At 37.3% G+C, this 22,219-nt stretch overlaps 1 protein-coding gene across 5 annotated transcripts in view; it reads right to left on the bottom strand.

The window, feature by feature from the left end:
- Positions 1 to 240: 240 nt before the first annotated feature.
- UMAD1 (UBAP1-MVB12-associated (UMA) domain containing 1) overlaps positions 241 to 22,219 on the bottom strand; it is an 81,798-nt gene continuing 59,819 nt past the window's right edge. For 4 of the 5 annotated variants that reach the window (XM_082047042.1, XM_082047039.1, XM_082047040.1 and 1 more), the window contains exons 3-4: positions 19,286 to 19,371; positions 242 to 3,345 (exon numbers count right to left, since the gene is read on the bottom strand). In XM_082047042.1, the coding sequence (XP_081903168.1) occupies positions 3,088 to 3,345; positions 19,286 to 19,371 (344 nt within the window). In that variant the 3' untranslated portion in view covers positions 242 to 3,087. Of the gene's footprint in view, positions 3,346 to 19,285; positions 19,372 to 22,219 lie in introns of all 5 variants that reach the window. The other variant, XM_082047043.1, reaches the window with a different exon arrangement.

The following is a 22,219-nucleotide window of genomic DNA, read 5'->3' on the forward strand; positions in this document are numbered from 1 at the left end:
GCTTCGCTCCCCTTTCTCTACGTTTAAAATTAGACTTTTTCAGAGCCTGTATTTACCACTTTTCCAGAGGAAATAAGAAGTGTCTTGTTATGTTTGATTTATTAGAAAGTTCCATATGCTATCACACAACGCTGAGTACAACTCTCACAAGGAAAATGTAGAGAACTGTAAACAAAACTCAAAATCTCCCATGAACCAAAGTTAATCCAAATAAAGTATTTATTAAAGGAGTGCAGGCATAGTAATATGTCCACGAAAGGCAGTGACAAAGCTCCCATTTACAGCATGTCATTGGCACAGGATCACACCTGAGCCTTTCAGTATTAGTTCTGGAGTTGACAACCTGTTGTAATTCTGACATTAATGACATCAGCTATGAAATATCTTTCAGTTCTGTCTAGACTATTTACATACATATGCATAACACAAAGCAAACAGTTCTGTTCAGGTTCTCATTTTTATATACAGAAAGGCCACCCAGGGAAGTTTACCATTTTGATACCAATATCGATTATATTCTAATAGTATTAAATTTTTTTACAAATTAACCAACCTCCTTTATCGGGGTCACATGTTTGAATGACTAGATATAGAAACATACAGTATTTGTTGACAGTGGCAGATACAAATATATTTACATATATTCTATGCAATAATTACGTAGCATATGATGTTAAACATACCTGACACAAGCAATTCACATTTTATATGAACTGAGACTCTTTGAAATCTTTCCTTTTCTGAAGATTTTGTGCCATCTTCATGTTATTAGTAGGCAAACGGTAAAATCTATAAATCTTACTAATTTATAACAGTTTATTTTTTTCTTATCCCAGGGGGAAGATATTCACCTTCGCTGTCTGGATACCATTAGGCTTCAATCCACATTTTATGTATGATGTCAAGCAAGGGACAAGCTGGAGCCCCAGCCCTGGCTGAAGGGAGGGCAGTCAGAAGACACATTCCCAGTACCTTGCTCATTACTAACACTCTTGCTAGGTGTAAATTTTACCCTTTACGGAACACGGTTAAGGATGACGGCCACATTTCTCATCATGGTTGAATACAACCTCCTCCCTACTCTCCTCTGCCTCTTCTTTTCTTTTGAAAGGATCCCCGTGAGTGTAACAGAGTGAAATTCTGACAAGATGTAATTATTTTAGATAGATTATGTAACTCTAAGCAAAAAAATGAATACAAAAAAATCTCATGCCAAGTCAGCTAGCAAAGAAAGAACAAGTACTGTGAGTTTGTTTGGCCTTCAACAGTGTTTTGCAGTTCTGCTTCTAGACCTGCTGAGCTGCAGAAACATTTCAGATTCAAAATGGACAACTCGAATGGAAACATGCTGTTTGCAGAATGATTAACTTTCTAACAATTAAATAGAAAACAGTCATGAAAATTAAATGTAGTTCTTCAGGTATGTGTTAACTAGAAGACTCAGCACACAATTCTAAACAACTTAGTAGCATTAACTCTTCCTTCTAAGAGCTCATAGTCCTTCCCAGACACACTGTCCTCAGAGCAGTGTCACGGATGCCACCTAAACCACCACGAGTCACAAGCATGGCACACAGAACACATCAGATGAAAGTCTGATATATTTGATTAGAAGGACCTTGATTTTTAAATGACAGTGAAAAGATTTCCAGATTGAATTCCCCAGTTCAAGCTCCTATGAACTCTTAGTGTTCACAGCTATAGTAAACAATATAGGTAAAGACAAGCAATAACTCTCACATATAAAAAAACAACTCACTGTTATTCAGCATTTTTTTTATTGGACTGCAGCACAGATACTTTCTCTGAAACAGTAACTTCAAAACATATATGAACATAGCTGTCAAAAATACTAAATACATACATTTAAAAATATCTAAAATATGAATATTTAACAACGTAAGATGTATTCACAAAACTATTTCTCCACCATTTACAGTATTTACCTCAAATACTGTAAGAGGGTGCACATCTGAAAATACATGTATTTTTAGCTATCACAGAGCATAGAAAACATATGAAAATATACACTAAGATTTGGCACAATATAAATATTCCACCCCGAGACAGAAAACAAGTGTAGTCTTTTGTGTGACACAGGTCACTATTCATCACAAATCATGATGTTACATCAGAGAGCTGTTGCGCATGCAGCAGCAGCTCTGGTTTTACTCGGGAGAAACACACTCAAACCTTGCGAGCGCAGGACACAGCACTCTGTGAGAATGCATGTTTAGCTACTTAGCCATTTAATTTAGCTGCATAAGAAACAATGTAATGTTTTCCTGTTGTTAAACATTGCCATCTGTATCTCTGGCACACAAATTAAAAAAAGAAGGGTGTGACCATTAAAAGTACGTGTCCTGAGATTTCCTTCTTCAGGGGGCAAAGAGGTTAAAATGGAAAAGCTGATCTGTGTATAAATCAGGAACACATGTGGTAATGAGAACAAACAGCAGCCAACAGGCGGGACTTCTCCAGGCACAAAATGAATGAGATGGACAAAAATACCATCTACTGGAAAGGGAGTAGAGCGGCTGAGCTTCACTTTGAAATGGGTAAGTTTAACCAACTCTATTAAGTCTTCATCATTAAGTCTGAGTTTTAAAACTTGGTTTAACTGAAAAGCTGTCTGACCAGTAGTGCAAAAGCACTGTTGCTTTAGCGTTAATACTGGCTTCTATCTGCAGAAAATCAGAGGTGATCTTAAGGAAACACGTGTTATAGGATTTATGTGTTTAGTATCTGAGTGGAAAAACAGTGCAGACGTGCGTAGACTTCATCTTGAAGTTATGAAATGTTTGTGTCTGCAGCCTACCTACTGGAAGTAGATACCAACAGCTCGTCTCCTACTCAGGCTGGAACAGCTTTGCTTGATTTCTTTGGAGATAAACAGAATATTTAACGGAGTAAGTCAGAGTTCACTTAAAGCTACAAAATATAACACAGTTGTGAATAATAATCCTTTGATGCAATGCATCTGATACACCAATGGCAGGGCCCCAAAATATTAAGTAGATTAAAATGAGTCTTCATCTTCGCCTTAAGACTTGTTCCTTGACACAGACAGAAAAAATAAATAAAACATTATGGATCACAAAGCACTGAATTTTCAAGTGTAAAGTCATACCAAAATCTTGATAAATTATCATTGATGTCATAGGTGAGCAATCGGTCAGGAACGTCATTACGGGTGCCCTGTACTGCTAACACATGTGGTGCTAGGGCAAAGGGGACGTCACTCAGAAGATCTGACATGAAAGGGCTGCTTTCCAAATTTTGGCTCCTTTCATTTCCCACCTCTGCACTTGATACAGTCAATGGCGATCGGTGCCCTGTATTTATCTGAAGAGAAAAGAACAACGGAAATTTAGACACTACAACTCAGGCAGCTAAAGCTTTGTACTCATAAACATCGTGACCCACTAATAAGGGAAAGCAAATATTAAAATAATAAACAAAATTGTTTTCAGAGTTTGCTTCAGATCTAAACCAGCAATTCTTAGTACATGTTGATATAATTCTTTGGGTCAGGTTGACTTGAATTAAGGCTAAAGCAACAATAGATTGTTTTGAATGATTAATGGAATTTCTCCACGTAATGTTACTCTACATTTATGAAACCCATAATGCTGATGGGACTTTTTGCCATTATGTCCATTCTTGTTCATGGGAAATTACTTCACACAACTTTCATAAACTGATGAAGCTCCATTTTTTGTTCCCCTGGTGCCTTTTCAGAAGTTGTCCAAAAGCATGACTTCGGTGATTAAAAACCAGTCCTTTCCCAGTTATTTCAAAGTATTACTCATATTGCTTTCCAATTTGAAATGGAATTGAATCACTGGCTGGTGAGGTCTATTATATATGGCAATATACGCGTGGCCAAGTTTTATAGAAAGCTTTATAGAAAAACACAGTTACCAAGCCAGGTAAAAGGCACTACATCCTTCTCAAAGGAAGGACTGCATTTGACTTGAACACAACCTGAGCACTAGTCATTCCTTACACAACCCATCATTTCCTGATAAGCAAGCATTAAACCTTCCATATAAACTGTTGACAGTGGAACAGATAATCTTGCCAATCTAGGTCGGCTCAGAGTCAGTGCTTGTGTTAGGTGATGGAGGAAGCTCGCTCCTCCATAAGTGGCCGGGACAGAAGGGGTTAGTGCTGCTGCACACTCTGACATGGACCCTCATTTGAAGCTTTTGTTTATACTCACGATGACCAGAAATCTGAAGCTTAAGATGAACTTCCCAAGATCTGTTACTATTATGTCACAGGATAATAATGTAAAATTTCTCTTAGGTTAACAAGTTTTATTGAAAGGAATAGCTGCTAGATATAACTACTAACCTTATCAGTCATAATCCAATACAAAAGCTGATCTCCAAAGAGGCAAGGGAGGGAAGGACTTTCCTACTGAGCTGCTGGGATTCACTTCCCAGCGCAAATCCTATTTGATTCTTTCCCTTCTCTTTCAGATCACCTTCTGGCTAATTGCTATGAAACATTTTATTTTAAAGGTATCAAAAAAGAAAGAGTAATCCCATCTTTGTCTGTTCTTCTAGGCTACTTCAGAGCCTTTTGGAGATAAAGTATGTTGCTGGGTTTCTGCTGCTTTAACAATGTTCTCTAAGCTCTTGTGATATTGATACATCTGTACTACATAATTCCTACAGCTACAGTTTACAGATGCTTCTTCTTGCTCCTTATTTTCCCCAGCTTTCCTTTTCTCAGTTCTCTACCCTTATGAGTAGCTAACAACTCTGCTCTGATCAGCACAGTTATCTTCAAGTCAAAGATCGGCAGCTCTCACTTAAAAAGGGATCTCAGCTTCTACAGCTGCTAACTGGTAACACTTAGAGGGAAGTCTTCCTTCTTGCCATGGCCAAATAGGCTCAAGGTATGCATCACAACAAAATTCATAAACATCTGCTGCTGCTCACATACTCTTTTGCTAAAAACACTGCCAAACACAGAGAACATTTATTTAGGTTAATGATATTTATCTGGAAAAAACCCGAACACTATAATACTTCAAATAAGTACGTAAATTTGTAACTGCTGTAAACATCAAAACTTCCCTTAATTTATACTCTACACAAATTTGTTACGTTCCCTCTTCAAAGAAATAACCTGTGGAGCATTTATTGAGGTACTGGTATTTGCTTGTATTACATCAGTCCCATACTCTGGAGAGGAGAGATGAGCCAGAAAGCCCCAAATGAAAAAGAGGGAAAGGTTCCATCTAGGCAATGTTAAACAAGATCTTCAAAGACCCTTTTGCCTCCCCCTACTCCCTGGACATTGCTGTCCTTACTCCTACTCTCCCTACTCCTCACTTGCTGTCCTGTTCCCATAGCTCAGATGATAATCAGAAAACCCTAGAATTTAATGTTTATTTTACCTGGCAAATTATACTTTTATGAATACCTGTTTATATCTGAATTGTCCCACAAGCTGGATCAACTCAATTTATAATGTAAATTAGACTATCACATGGAAAAAACTAAATTCAAAGAGGAAAGAAAAACTGGAGAGAGCACAAAGCATCTTGAACCTTCTTTTTTCCTCCAGAAACCTTGCATTTGTTAGAAAGGTGCCAAATGGGCAATCTCTGAAATTAAAACCCTTTCTGCACACAATAGATACCATATATTGACAATGTTAGAGCAAGAAACAGCTTTTCTTAATTTCCAGTCCCACTCCATGTTTCAAAGCAAGACTGCAGTAACGAAAGATGAATTACATCAGAATAATTTTACTGTTAAGCATCATTTTACCATGCTCAGTCTCTGCATACTGTCAGTGAGGTTCTTAATAGTCAAAACAGTATCGTAAATAAAGCCTGAAATGGCTGGGAGCAATATAGTACAGAAAAGTCAGGAACAAAGAGAAGTGTCAGGTCAGTATAATAAATGCCATAATCTGAGCTCAGATCGAAAGGTCTTTGGGTCCCAGTTTACCCAACCCCTCAAGAGAAGGTCTTGAGTCCAGTATGACAAGATCAGTTTACAGCATGAATGAGAAAAGGACTCAAGATTTCCTATTTCCATTTCACACATAAACCACTACTGTCTCTCCCATGCAAATGCCCATTTTTCACTATCTTGAAGTGTTCACATTGACTTTTTCATTTATAACAAGTCACATTGTACTTTACTATTACTGGACTGACATCCGAACAAAATATGCAATGGGAAAAATACAAAACCTGGGGAGGACAATTCTTTAATGCAGTATGCAAAACCCAAACATTCTAGAAAAACACTGGCCAAGTTAACTTGGAAAACACTGTCACATTTGCAGTTTAACTCTTTGAATATTGTGGAGCCCATCCCTTTATCTAGTACACAGTGTGTCATATGTGTTATGGCATATATTGTATTATATTATCTATTAGGTATCCAAGCACAAAGAAAAAGTTCCTGACCTGAAAGATTCATGTTGCAAGAAGTGATTTCTCAGTTCTGCCTAATGTAGTCATTACAGGCAAGCACTGCCCTTGGTTATGCAGAATTGTTTCTGAGCACTCTTGCAGTGATATTTAGGTATCAGCCTCATATGCAAGATCTTATGACGCTACATACACTTTTGTGTTCCCAAATCATAAAGACATTCTTTAAATGGGCTAGGACATGTTTCACTCATATGTTGGAGAATCCACATCAGTGAAATGACCTTGATGAAGGCAACCTGACCAGCAGAGTTTTATAGCAATGGTGGTAACATAATGAAGAACTGGACACTCCAGTAGAGAACATCAATCGCCACCAGTGCTGAGACCGCCCAAGCTGGTTACAATGCAAAGCCCAGCACAAAGCTCTGTGATGCAATCAAAGTCAAGGTTATGAAATGGCTTATGTTTTCAGGCATGCATTCTTCAAGCATATATAGAACTGCAAGTCCTAGAGAATTTGATATCTCACATTAGTCACACTGGTTTCTACTTAAATGCCGAACTTATTTATCCAGAATACAATCTATTCAGAGCATATTCTTTGGACACTAGCTAAACAAAGCACTGCCAAATGCTATGACACACAATCCAGCTATGAGAAATATTAATTGAATGCACTTACAAGATCATCAAGCAATTTGCATTTCACCAAACACCAGGGAGTCAAAAAATCAGTTAAAATTACGGAAGGTATGGTAATCAAATTTAATTCAAACAAGCAAGGTGTTTTCTCCATTCTTGGTTTGCAACCCAAATGAATAGGGATAAAAGAAATAATATGTAAACATATATGGTAGCTGGTCACCAGATACTAATTGTGCTCTGACAGTAAGGGTGTTATATGTTATTTCAAAACTAAGAAAGTACAAAATTATCCTCTAAAGTAAATTATTCTTTTTTGCTCTTTAAAAAAAAAAATGTTTCTCAGCTGCCTTCAAAAACATCTCATTTGCTGCATCTCTGTGTGCTAACCATAAAGTCTGCCAAGAGTCTCATAAGGAAGAAGAAAATGCATAGTTTACAATGTACGGAGAAGCTGGATTTACAGCGCCCTGAAGGAGAATCAAAGATCGGTGCTAGTATTATTATAATACAAACTATTGAACAAGGTTTTCTAACAAAAAAGTGATCCATTTAAAGAAATTCGTACTTTCTCTAAAAAAAAATAATCCCAGAAGCAGACCCATTTTCCTTAAAAAGACAGCCTTGAGAAACAAACAATACAGTCAGTCTTCCAGAATATTCAGTAAATATCCTGGAATATCATAATTATGACAGAGACCTACAACACTACTGGTGATAGAGGAATATTATCTTTATTTCAAGCAATTCAGTGGTATTACAGTAAACAGTGTATCATAATGTATCTCAGAATTCATTTAGCAGTTACGTCTGATGTATCTGGAAATGGAAATTGTCTTAGTGGATTGTTCCTCCAATTGTAGCTGATGCTTTTTAGGGTATTCACAGGACCTTTTTAGAAAATATGTAGGAATTCCAGAGTGAGCATCTCCATTGATGACAACGATTCACTTTTCAAATAAGAACAGTAACAGCAAAGAGGAACACAGGGGAAAGAAAAATCATTCATGAGGCGCTCTGAATGTTTAGCACTTTGTATTCAAAAATTTAAGCTAGGAGAAAAGGATCAGCAAAACCTTGCTGGAGAGAGGAAAAGCATACATTACATTACAGTTTTTAAATGTCACAAAAACACAACCCACAACATAATCAACAAAATAGGTCCACACCAATAAGTATGTGACTTATTTCCTTACAGAACTGTAAGACAGGAAGAAACCCACCCAGACACGCACAATACAGATGGCCTGAGATGGTTCAGAAAACCTCATGTGAATCAGGAGAGCTGCTGTTCTTTCAAGGCTTATTGAAGAGTTTAGTCAGGATCCCCTCCAGGGACCCAAGAAAAAAGTTATTCCTACTTGGGAGAACACAAGCAGATGGAAGAAGTAGTGCTGGAGACCTTGCAGTAGCTCGCTGCCGTATCCAAATGGCTTCTGTTGGATTTAATTCTGTGTAACAGAAATGCAGTGAATGGAATCGCAATACCAGCCTGATACTGGTGTTGTCGGTGGTTGCAGCAGGACAGACTTCCACACTGAAAGCTCCAGGCTAAGATCAAGTCCTCGAGAGGCTTTTAGAAGCAACAATGGCTGTCACTGGAAATCAGCTTTTCCATTTGCTTTGGGCTCTCATTTCCCAGGCTCTTATGACTCTCATTCTGTTACACAGCAGTGATAACTCTTTCTTAAAGAGCTGCTGCTACCTGTACAAATTTTGTGTGATCAGTAGGCAGCATGCTTTTTCTCCATTTATCACTATTGCTGTTCAGAGTAAAACAGAACCAGATTTTAAACCATCCATTTAAGTATATTTTTACAGATTTGTGACATACATTGTAGATATTTTTCATTTTCCACTTTAAAGCCTGCTTTCCAGCCATTCCTTAGACTAGAATGGAATCAAGGTCAGTTTAATGTTGCTGAAATCTTAAATTAAAAAAAAATTCTAAAGAAACTGTGAAAAGTACCTGTGATATTCTACAGTTTTTTATTATAGCAAAGCTGCCCACAGTGTATCCTGGCCTGCAAAGAACAGTAGCGGAATCTTTACTAAACTGCACTTTTATTATCAATAACGATGTACATTTGTACATTCTTACTGGCATTAAAGCAATTAAAAAATTCAGAACTAGCTTTTCCTCTAACGTAGGAACAATTTGATAGTTTAAATGCAGAGTGGACTTTCTGTAATTAGTACAAGCTCCTTGCTCTCTCAAACAGCTAAAACTGGTCCCCTGCAGAGGGGAAGAACTGTGAGGTTGCCATTTGTACTCCAGATACTCTGAATGTTCCACTCTTAAAGTGTTTTAGCTTAATTGCCCTAGTAAATGCTAGAGATGCCTGTGAGTTTCATCTATGAAACACTTGCAAAATGCAATTCTACTCTGAAAAGTATTCTGAAGTACCACAAAAGACTCCAAATCTAGTGTCTAAATCAACTATCTCTTTTGCACATCCTAGAAGAAAAAAAAAATAAAAATTCTTCATTAATAATTTTGCAAACTCAAACCAGAACAAGCTTAAGGTTCTGTTTTTACTCAATCCCCTATAATAACAATTCGGCACAGGAAGTATTTGGAGGGAGGGTTGGTGATAAATTTAGCAAATATATTGAACTTAACATAACCAAAATTGTATAATGATATTTCTGTTCCTAGTTCCTACTTTTATTCCTTTATACCGAATTCCTGTTATTTATTTCATTCGATAATTGTTTAAAGACAGAGAACTGTTACATCTTAAATGTGGGCCTCTATCATGAGAAACTATAAAATTGTGAACAAAGAGGGAGAAGATGCAACATGAAGGAAGACTGCAGAACTAAGAGAAAGCAGAAAAGGATTCTAAATCTTTATTAAAAATGCTAAGTCTTAATTTCCCACCATAACTAAAATAATTATACTCTTTCCTTCTATCCCAACCAATTTTGGCATTTCTGAACGTGATAACTGCAGAGCTGTATCAGCTTTTATGCCCCCTCAGTAGCAGGTTCCTGTTCCTGCCGCTTCCCTGGGCCTCACTGGAGGCCCCTGTGCTTTGGGCACTGTCCTCACAGGTGAATTCCGGACGTTCCCCTCTGCAATATGAATATCATGACAAGAATTATCTAAGAAGAAAGAGAGAGATGCAAGTTCATTAAAGAACAATTTATCTAGTTCCTCTGTTCCTTCAAAGTACTACGCAAGCTATTCAGAGCAAAGATCTCATACATTAGAACAAGCAGCATGAACAACATGCAGCACGTTGTGCTTCTGCCACTGCCAAGAAATATTACTAACTAGGCCAGATTTACTTTTTTTTCTGTAGCACGTTTGTTGAAAGATTAAAAAGTTCATGAAAATTATTATAGTAAGTAAACTGCAAGGCAGAAGGACTGTAATTGAAAATACTGGCAGCTCTAGACACCCAGCAGTGCATTCATAGCCACAAATGAGAAGTGAAGGACAAGTCAATATATTGCAAAATGAACAGAGAAGTCTGAAAAATGCTGATAATGGATTTGCTCTGTAACTCCAGTGTCATCCCAAAGCACAAAGTACTCACATTTATTTTGCTGCTACCTTCGTTCCTGATGTAATACAAAACTCAGACATTAACTATTAAAATTCAGTTATCTATTGAAGCAACTTTGAACCATGAAGGAGTTCTTTGTATGTGGGGCAATAATTTTTAACTAACTAGGATGCAAATGTTACACACCCCCCTAGAAAATACTCTTTTAACAGAGCTGGAATCAGGAGGAAAGACTGTATTTTAACTTTTCAATATAGCCAGAGAATATACTAAAAAAATAATTTTCTATAAAACTTTACTTGCACATTGAAATAAATAGCATTTAAATAATCAGTTTTAATTTAGCAGCTATATTTGGTCCATGTAGTTGGTGACAACAAGATTTGAGTTCCTTTCTACTGCTGCAAGCAAAAAATATCCTGATGACTTTTTGGGAAGCTGACGTTCTGAGTAAAAGAAGCTCAGACAAACCGGGCGTCTGCCTCCATGTCTCTATTTCTTGTTCCCAACCCCCGCTGTTGCAGAAGCTCCAACATGGTAACCTGCTATGGCAGGAAAAAGGTGAAAGTATCTCTGAGTTGGTAGCTGTTCGAGGAGCAGAACCTCTAAAAAGGAGGAATAATACTTAATTCTCTCATTATTCTGCTAAGTGTATGAAAATCCAAGGACTTGAATGGGAGAGGAAGCTGTTTACTTAAGAACTTAGACAATTAACCATAAACGACTAGTAAGAAAACCTTTAGCAAACACCGTTTAAAAAAAAAACAAGTGTATTTTTCAGTAAATTGGAACAACTGAGAAAAGCTGCATAAATCAGTAGTTTATTGTTTTGAGAAGGAAAGGAAACACCTCCTTGAATAATTTCAGGTATTCAGCAACATCTGTGAAATGTCTCCCTAGAACGTTAATATCAATGAAAGGAAAAAGACCAAGGGATAACAATTTCCATCTACAATAAGAGGAAGGGAAAAGGAAATGATCCTGGATTTGGTTTTCATAAAAAAGCTGTTTAACTAGAGTGAACAGAAAAGAACTACTTGTCTGAACCCAGGTGGATCTTCCTCCAGTGATTCCTGCGAACAACAGCCTCAGTGGTGCTCGCACAACTTTTGTTTGGTAACTAAACCCCCCAGATCTTCCTAACAGTCTCTCTCCTCGGTCTTACAGAACATAAAGAGATTCTCTGGCAGATGTGTGAATAAAAATTGCTGTATCAAGTGTTTCTTCAGAGGGTTTTATCCTGCTGCTTAAAATCCAAGCATGTGGCAAGACTGGCAATATGTCCTATTTACAAATTTAAAACATTCTAATGTGAGGAAGTGAATTAGGCAAGCATCTCCTAACACAGCTTTCTGCCTGCTCTCTCCAGAGAGATTCCAGTCAGTAACACAAAGGAAGGATGGAAATTTGACTTCGAGTTCCCCCACACACAGTGTGTAGCTGGAGCATTTGTCAACATCACCTTCAGCAAACAGGTTACCAGGAGCCGGACTTTGTAAAGCTTCGATCTACCTACAGTAACAAGATTGAGTTGTCCTCAGCAACTACTGGTCAGGCTTCTGAGATGAGCAATAAAAGCACGATGACTCTTAAAGCAATAAAAGGCCAAATAACTAATTAAGTAAATAAAAGGAAACAAATATGGTGATCACTTTCAATTAAGGTGGCCTCCAAAGCCCCCTGGTCCTCTACAGAAGAAAGATAATTGGATCATAATGAAAAGGAAGAAGGGTACCTTTTGGCTTTTAAAACAGATTTGTTTTTACCAAGCAGGACCCCTAATTACATAACAACACTAGAAAAATATTCTTAACACTTGCAATATTGTGGAAGCAAAGAAATTTGTAAACAAATTATTTCCACTTTATTTCATATTTTTAAAAGGTGCTTTAGAACAAAATTTGACAACGTGCTACCCAGCGCACAGTCTTTCCCAAGTCTGATACAACTGAGGAGTGGTGAAGTTCTGGGGATTTTTTCAAGGCAGAAATTACAGCAGTAGCACATTGTGGTGAAAGGATCACACCACACTGATGGGAAGTACAGAAAAATATATTCCTGTCTTATCAATATTAGCATTTTGGACTGAAACAAGGCAGTTTTCATGTCATGTTTCCATTAAAACAGACTGCCCACTGCTGTTTGTGGTGTGTTTTTGTGGGTTTTTTCCCCCTAGAAAGTGGCAGTGAAACTAACCTAAAGACATTGCTATTTTCCTTACTTGGTGTTTAGTTATTATTAATAATAAACTGTCCTATATTACAGTCTTTCAGCCACCATTTCACGCTAATGCATCATGCTGTAAATATCACTGTAACATCAGGCTATATTGGCACACAGTCTCATCAAGTGATGTATGATCTACATTGCATTTTAGATCAATTTTAACATTTGGAAAGCCCAGAAGGGTTGCTCCCAGAGGCAGGATGACTGACCAATCAATTTGTTGACAGCAGCAAAGTGAAGCAGCATTACTGGCTTTTAGTCCAACCACATGTGTTCGGGCAAGATACAGGATAATCAGTAGTTTTATCTGGGGATTAAGCTAGTCAGAAGAACCCAAAATTAGAGAAAGGTTAAAAAATGTGATGGGAACATCTGGGCACTCAATTTGAGCATCTCCTGCTACTAACAACCATCCAATGCAACTGCATAAGCAATTAAGTCAAACATATAGCGAGTCTCTGCTCAAACTCAATACGGAGGTTGGCAAATTGTGTTTCTGGATACACGCGCCTTGGCCAGTATTGGGAGTATGCGTTCCTTTACCAAAGCCTGGCTCTCAAATTGAAGATGCTGCCAGTCAGGCCACTTTTACTATTTTATGAACTTTTTACATGTGGTACATCCATTGCCATTTATAGGCACTAAACCATCCCATGCTTGTGTGTTACTCCTTCCCTACAGGAGGCGGTTTTGTCTTCTGTGGCTCAAACCTCAGCAATGATACCGACCGACCACAGCGCTGACTCCACCAGCAGGAAGGGATGCTCCAAGTCATTTGTTGTGTTTACGTGTATTTGCTACCCAGACAGAACATTCAAGTCCCATCTTAGAAGACTGCAATGCCTCCTCAGTTCTTGTCATAATGAATTCTCTGCCAAAGTTGAACAAAGCGTTTTACAGTATCTCACACTTGCATAGTGCTATAGGAAAGTGCTTTGTAAGAGAGCACTGCATTACTTTTGAAAATGAACCGTTTTCTAAGTTCAGAGAGGAAGTCGGTGACAACCACGTTAATTCACATCTCCCAATTCCCACTCCAGCTCCCTATATCTAAAAATATAATGCTTCTCTTTAAGAAAAAGACAACGGACATTGCATTCTTGATGTTACTGAGATTACTAAGTATCTGAAATAACCCCAGCTGTGTATCATGCTACACAGATAATAAGTTCAACTATTCACTTCAGAATTGAGAAAAACCCTAAGAGGTGATAGGTTTACAAGACACTCCCAGGTCTTTTATACATATATATACATATAGGCACGTATATATACATACACACACATATACACACACACACACACACACATATATATATAGATATATATCTATATATATATAATTTGTACATATACCCTCCCCCACAAGTTGCCTAAATGTTGAGGACAGACAGAAGTCCACTGGTCCATACACTCTGGCGATCTACCTAGTAAGAAAAGACCTGAAATACTTTGGTCAATTATCAAACAGATAGCAATATGAACTTTATCATATAACAAAGCTTTCTAAAGTAAATACGCTGTTGCATAGTAATAGTTGTAATATGTAACAGTTGATTTTTTTAGCTGACTGGCTATTTACCTTTGTTCTCACTAAGATCACAACCGTATCCTGTGCCTTACTTTTATGTCAGCTCTACTTCATAAGCACTTTCAATCTGTGGCCGCACGTGGATTCCCCCAAAGAACTGCCAGCTATTTACTACACATGCAAAGGATAGAGGGAGCTAAGAAAGATGATGTCCATTGCAGCCACCAACACTAAAAACTAGTCATCCTTCTTTAAAGGTAACATTAAAACTTCACTTCCCATAGCTTATGATCATACACAATAGCCCAGTAAAACATCAGATCTTTCTTCTGACGGTACCGACGTTCAGACAAAAGTACGTGCTTGATGTCCTGCTGCAGATAGTCTTATTCCAGTCCCTTCTAAGAGTGGATAATTTAATTAAGTGATTATTGCCTACATACCCAATTAAGAAGAGAGAAAATATGGACCAATGTGCTTTAAGAGCTTTATATTGAAAAAGAAGATCTTAGACTTAATATGACATATGACAAAGCCATTAATCTACCCAGGCCATGACTAGAATTCTACCTTATGAAAGCTTAAAACAAAAATCCCCATTTAAGCAGAAACATTTTCTAAAGACACTATATTTCGTCAAAATGAAGCAAACTAATCACAAACATGGGCCAATAATTTTGAAATATATACTACCTTTTATAAAGAAAATATAAGGAACTTAAAATGATGTAGTAAATCTAGGCCAGAACACCCTTCTCGAGATTTTTTAATATGGGACCCTCTGAACCATAAACTAAGAGTAGGGTGACGGGACAGAGACACCATCAGTAATATCTCCTTTTCTGGTAACTTGTAAAAATACTCCAGGTAGTGGAGCTCTAGTCAAAAATAGGCAACAACAGATCTGGAAGAAATAAGTTTATTTTATTTTCTTCTTTAATGAAGACAAAGTAATATCAGAATTATTCATGTCCTGGAATTAGATCAGGCATTCTGCTGAAAAGGATATCTTGAAAGTCTATCAATTTCAGCAATACTTGCTAAATTCTCTAAGAGGAGTAAAAAGAAAATTAAATTTATTTTTTCCCTCACTCTTAAATTGTGCACTAACAACTTCCGTTATCTCTTCCTTCATATTTTATATCTTATAGTGTTTCTTTCTTTCCAATCGACTAATGACCCCTAACCAGACAATGGGAAACTCGTTTACATCTCTCCAGAATCCTTACATAGCAGCTTTACAAAGGATCAGCTTAATGAGGATATTATCTGCCTATTCTGATACAAAAATATTTTTTCTAATTTCTAATTTATTTAAATTTATCTAAATGCAGAAAACCACCGATAATTTTAAATTTACTTTAGGAAACCTGGGCTTTCTATCAGCTATGTTCTCAGTTTTTAGTAGCAATTTATGAAAAGAAAGGGCAGAAGAACCATCATAGAACTATTGCAATTCATAAAGAAAACTATGTCCTATGAAGATAAGTATCACAGCAAGGTAGATAATTAAGCATGGCTATAACAACAACATATAAATTAGATAATTATGGATTAAGCAATCCCTTGGGGGATTCTCTCTTGCCCTAGAAAACATATAACAAGCTCCTTAGATAGAAGGCAATAGCTATTAAGTATCTGAGGGAGAAATAGAACTATAAAGAAAAACAAACAAAAAAGAACACACAGCAAGAGAAAAATCTTAATTACAATCAAAAGACGGTGCTCATTTTTGGTGGTTTATTTTAATACACTTACTGGTACAGTTTTCACCCATTAAATCTGCTGACATCTGTTGGCTAAAGAGCACACGTCAGATTATCAAGAAGTGCAATATCAAATAAACCCGAGCTGCTTCTTAAGGTGACAGTAGGGAGATACAAAACACTGCAGCTATTACCAGAAATGTAATTTTTTGTTGTTGTTGTTTCTTACATCAATTTAATAATCCCAGGTGTCCTGGACACCAGACATACAATAATCTTCATAAATCCTAATTCACAGCCATACCATCTGTCAAAAATATTTTTTATGTCTCCTAATAGATATGCTACATAATTGCTCTCACAGTAGGGCAAAAATGCAAGGTTGTGCTAATTTGCTTTACCAGTGGAATAGCTCATTATCAAAAACAACCCCACCACACTACTAGGGTTTCTAGCACTCTTCATATATCAAAACTAACCGTTCCATTCTGTTATTTTCTCTAACCTAAGTTCCCCGTGAAAGCAGATAAAGATTGAATTATCTGGAAATTGCACTATAATAATGGAAAACTCACAAGCATGAAAAAATAAAACCGTAATATCTCTTTCTATTATGATGATGTTGTAGTTAAAATTAGAAGCTTTGTATTTCAGTGTCCAAAGAGACTAATATAAGTTCTCAGCCCTGCAGAGCACTAAGCAGTTTGGCCACAATCCAGAAAAGCACTTAAATGTGCGTATGACTTTTAGTCCATGAGCCTGGAGCAACTTCAGCAGGATTGTACGTGCTTGATGAGGCCCAGAGCATCCGCATCTCCCCAGGACTGACTCGGCATCAGGCAGTGACCCTCCCAAACCTGCGCCCGTACTCGTGGAGATGGAGACGATGCTCCACATTGGTCCGGTCAAAGCAGGAGTTTCTGTTCCCACTCTCTGCAGCAGAAGATGAAATGTTTGGACTAAGGTTGGCCTTTTGAGAAGACCCTTCCTCCAGTAAGTTTCTAAATATCTGCAGTTCCTCTAACATGCACACAATATCAAAACCTCTTTAAGTAACACAGACTGCAGGTATGGTAGTTGGTACAAGAGGTTCTGTTACACATTGCTAGTTGCAGCAAGATGATCTTGGTGTAAGCTTGTATTTGTGCATTGGTTTAAATGATTATGCAAAACTATACAAAAATAGGTACTTGAGAATTCAGTAGTTGCACAGCAAACAAATCCAATAGTACTTAAGAAAATGGGAAATTCCAAAGATGACGACAGTGACCAAAAATACTCCAGAAGATAGTTTCTTCAAAAAATCTTAACTCAGTCTCATTTCCCTTTTGAATAAGGAAGTGACCCATGAACAAAGTATTACTTCATTCTTCTTTAAATCACAATTCTAAAAGCATTTCCCATGTTCCACAAAGTCTACATCTACTAAATTGTAAAATCTATTATATTCAAAAATAAAAGCATTTTTCCAGCAGTTGAAAGATGCAGCTGAAGAACTAAACACTCTTCTATGCAACTCTGCATGACAAATATCTGATACTGCTTTGCAGTCTAACAGGTATCTTTTAACATACTGTACTGCATTTATGAAGCATTCTTGTTTTATGGGTAACAAGTTTATTATTTCAATTAATGTTCTATTTCTCAGTGATACATGGAATATATAATACAAAATACAATGCCTTTCCAATTTTGCTAAATTGGTAGATTTCTCCCACAAAGCATATTCACAACTGCAAATAGGAATACTGCTTTTCTAATGGCCAGAATTATCCATTTAATTCCCATGATCCTCAGTTACTCTATTTAATTTGAGAAACGGAGAACTTATTTGAGTAAATGTGAAGTCCAAACACGCCAATCCAGAGACTGGAATTAATAACTTTGATACTACTAGTGCTGTACCTGTGCTATCTTAATTTAACTGATGTTGTCACAAGCCAGTTCATACAAGTATTCTTGTGACATACAAGTCTTTTAATATAAATATTAAAATAAATCTTTGGTTTATTTTCACTGTCATATCTGCTATTTTATTTTGAAAAAAATTTGCTGCTTTCCTCTAACTCATTAACACTTAAAATCTACACAAGTTCCTATTTTATTGGAATTCCACAGAACTGAACAAACCACTGATGCTACAATAACTGGCAGCTCACAATACCTAGAGAGAACATCACATTAAGGGAAACTCTGTCCATGCCATAGGTAACCACAACACCTCAGCTGCAAAACACCCCAGCTCAGAAGTGCATGGATCCAGAAGTCAGACTAAAATTTCGTGATTAATTGTAACTAATTCATACTTTCATGTTATCAGAAGCCAAATCATTACCTATGATGAATTTAAAATTCCTGTATCAGACAGAGTTTTTAATTTGAAATTAAAAAAGGAGACTACAGATATGTTGACCACTCTTAAAGATGCAGCATTATCTCACACACCTTTGATATAACAAGGGACTTAGCAATAATAAATATTAAAATAGAACTGAGAAGAGAGAGACTGGCACAGACACAGTTAGTTTCAAGGCTAGGTATGAGAAGGTATAGGTTAAGCAAAAAAACCAAACACCACCACAAAAGCACAAAAAGTCCACGGAAAATGTCTCACAGTTATCTTGCAAATATCTAAAACTATATGGCCACGCAAAACAGGCTCATACCCATTGCAAAAACATTTTCAGAGGGAGTGGAGAAGAAAACATGTGTACATCATATGCAGAAATATTCTGAAAAGCCCTCTTTGGTATACATGGATTAAATATTAAATAAACCAGATGAAGAAAAGGAAGTCCAGATTTACAGCCACATTGTACTGAAACAGAAAGTAAGTCTATTATACTCACACATTTACGAGAAGTTACTTATAATGGTAGCTGTGGAAATAATGACTTATGCAAATGTTTGACATTTTCCATCACTACTCACCATGCTAATGTTTCTATGCAATTCATTAACATTCTAGCTAAAGTTTCATGTTCGCATGTCTCAAGTATAAAAATAAGATATTCAGCAATACCACACAGCCCAGCCTTCTTACTCTTTCTTTTGCAAATCAATATCAGTGGCCTTGATAATACTGCCATCTAATTACTAGCAATGCTTCTTTTATGATGGATGACAAGGAAGGCTGAGTAGGCACTCAGTTTATGGAAGATGTGAATGTGCTGAAACCTTCTCCAGCAGGACATTCACGCTTCCTAAATGAGCTGCTATGGAAGTTCATCATGTGTGTGTAAGGAAATAAGTCTCCTACCTGTGGAGGTTGGTTGTACATTGGTCTGGTCTCTGGAAATGAAGTTTTATCCTTTGACTCTCTACTTTGATCATCAATTGTGTCACCTGGTAAAGTATAAAAAACAAAAATCAAATCAAAACAAAACACAAAACAAAACAAAACAAACGCACCACCTAATAAATCACTTAGATCCTTCACATTTTATACAGAATAAGAAAATTTACTGAGTCTTCTTAAAATCAAATTATATGATTCCCTGGGAAAGGGGTTACTCTGTTGCCACATTTATATTTCACAATTTTGAACACAAGGAAAGAGAAAAATATTGAAAAGTGGTCTGCAAAACCTGGGAATAAATCTGTGGCAGTTAGTTAAAGGGAAAAATTCAGAGGAAAAGAAAGAGAAGGAAAAAAGGCAGGGCCCCTATTTTTGCACACTTTAGGACCATTAAGTTCTAATCATGGCAGTGTGTCAAACAAAGGCGACAGAGCAGTTCGAGTATCTGCTGCACAGGCGATACCCGGTGCACACACCCATCATGTCCCAGTCCTGCACCGGGCAAGGAGGACATGAGCACCACTACTCCATCCTCATTTACAAACTCCTTTCCATATGGAGGATATCTGTGCATGAGTGCTGAAAGAGAGATGCAGCATGTTGAGGGAAATTGCTTGGTATTGACTGTACCAGGACAATAACCCCTTGGCGAGCTGGGCACTGACCTCCCATTGCACACACCTGGCTGCCTCTGCCCAGGATTTTACTGAGGAGACGTGATTCAGTTTATCCGAAAAGCTGCAGCTGATACCAATCTAAGATGAACAGATCACAGCAATAGAGACAGAGTATTTAAATCGATTTTAAAGGCGGAAGGTACGTTATTCATTTTTATTTAAAAGGTAGAAGTAGTAAAAACAAAACAGAACAAAAACAACATTTGTTTCCCAGATATTGTAAAGCACGTATCCACCTCACCTATCTCTTCTCCAGTCCTCTTTGTTGGTAAGAGGGTTTTCAGGAAGTTATAAAGATTTTGTGGATTATCTCCTTCTGCTGTTAGTGCTACTCAGCAAACAGTTTGTAAGAAGAGACAACTTAGAAAGATGAAAGATTTATCATATAATTCTTCTTTTATTTTTTATTTGAACTGACACTGCTTTCTGTAACAGAGTACTTTGAAAGTCTGTACCCTTAAAGAGCCCTTCAGCGACAATTCTAAATGACAGGGTTCAAGTTTAACTCCTCTGCAAAGCCTGTGTTTTTGACTTTCCTGTTCTATTTTCTCCAGAGGTTTACTTAGAGCCGGTGCAGCTGGCAGAATCCACTTTCTGCCCGTGGGCCGGTCGCCTGGAAGCCAGTGACACCCAGGCCCACACGTCCTCGCTCCACGCTGTCACCAGCCCCCAGGGACTGACTGGTCAGGCCCCCCGGGCACAATGCAATATTTGGTAAAGTATCTTATGAAAACAAGCAGTAATATTTAGTCACTGGGCATGCTTTTTAATACCCAAGTATTATTCCTAACAGTGTATTTTGAGAATCATCAATAATGCCTATTAATTCCGTTAATATCTAAACTTTTCAAGTCTTTTGGGGAGCTGAAAAATGCTTCTCAGTAAACTAGGAATTCTCTACCTACAATACTCCAAAGCACTTGTATTCACATAACCTCTTAAAAAAAAAGGGGAGGGAGAGACCAAAGGAGATGGAGTGTCAGTTCATCTTCGATTCCACCTCACAATACTGCGATAAACAAATTTGTAAGCACCTATAAGATAATGAGGTAAGTAACAGCCAAGAAAATAAATAATGTTAAACCATTAGTTTGCATTTGTAATGAAGAGGTCTGCAAAGAAAAACTATTAGAGGTCTTGTAAATGCACTCTGCAATGAATGACTGCAAAAACTTGGAGAAGCATGAAAACGCTTGACAGATATATGAAGGGGACAGTAAGATGCATTTTTGGTACATTTGGTGTGGATGAGAGTGTAAACAAGTTTAAATGGTACCCAAGTTAGGCTAGATCAGTTTCCAGGAGTAAGGTTATTTAAGCACATGAAACAACTTCCTAAGGAAATAGCCTCTCTAAACAGTGGTCCATCTCCAAAATATTTCAGAGGTAAACTGAAGAAACATCTGTCATGAATGGTTTCAATCCTGCCAAGCCAAGGAAGATGAATGACCTTTTGTGTTCACTCCTAGTCCTGCATTCCATGAAGGATGGGGGAAGAAAGACTCCACAGGATACCCCTCCCTGAAATCAGGATTCGTCAAGGGATCTCCCGCTGGCTGCAGGGAGACTTGTGCCGATGAGAGCGGACTGCAGCGAGCCAGACAAAGACTCATCCAATGTGTAAGGGAGGAGCTGTGCAGCCAGCCAGTGGCAAAGGACAGCGGACTGAGTCAGTGAGATGACTCATTCTGGGTAAAGTTGGGTGTATGCGTCAACATACTGAAAGTGAGTTACACCGGAGATTTAATAAACACAAGAACCAACTTTTTTTTTTCCCTTGTCTTTACATGCCATTCCTGAGAAAAGTTTTTATATCCAAAAAAACAAAAGTTCAAATTGATGTGTGTTAATGCTATGCAGAATATACTTCTTTTCTTGTGGTTAGTTTTCCTTAGGATGAAAAGAAATCTTTGTTTGAAATCAGGACCAAAAGGTCAAAAATGTAAAAATGTTCACAGGAAAGAAAGAATAAGAACAGCTCATTTGGAGAGAAATGAAATTTCTTGACTTAGAACTTTGACACCCAACTCCCAGAGGTCATAAGTTCTTAAGGAGGCCAAAATGTAGCAATATCTATAGTGTTTCACAACTTAAATTGCTTTTGTAAAATGAACTTTAATGCAGAGCTCTTTTTTGCTAAAAAAAAAAAAAAAGGGCAAATGGGAAACAAATGGAAAAACCCCAATATCCTCCAAAATTTTCAGGCATATGATCCTGC

The sequence above is a fragment of the Streptopelia decaocto genome (assembly GCF_964273445.1).
Source record: "Streptopelia decaocto genome assembly, chromosome: 2".
In the NCBI taxonomy this organism is placed as follows: Eukaryota; Metazoa; Chordata; class Aves; order Columbiformes; family Columbidae; genus Streptopelia; species Streptopelia decaocto.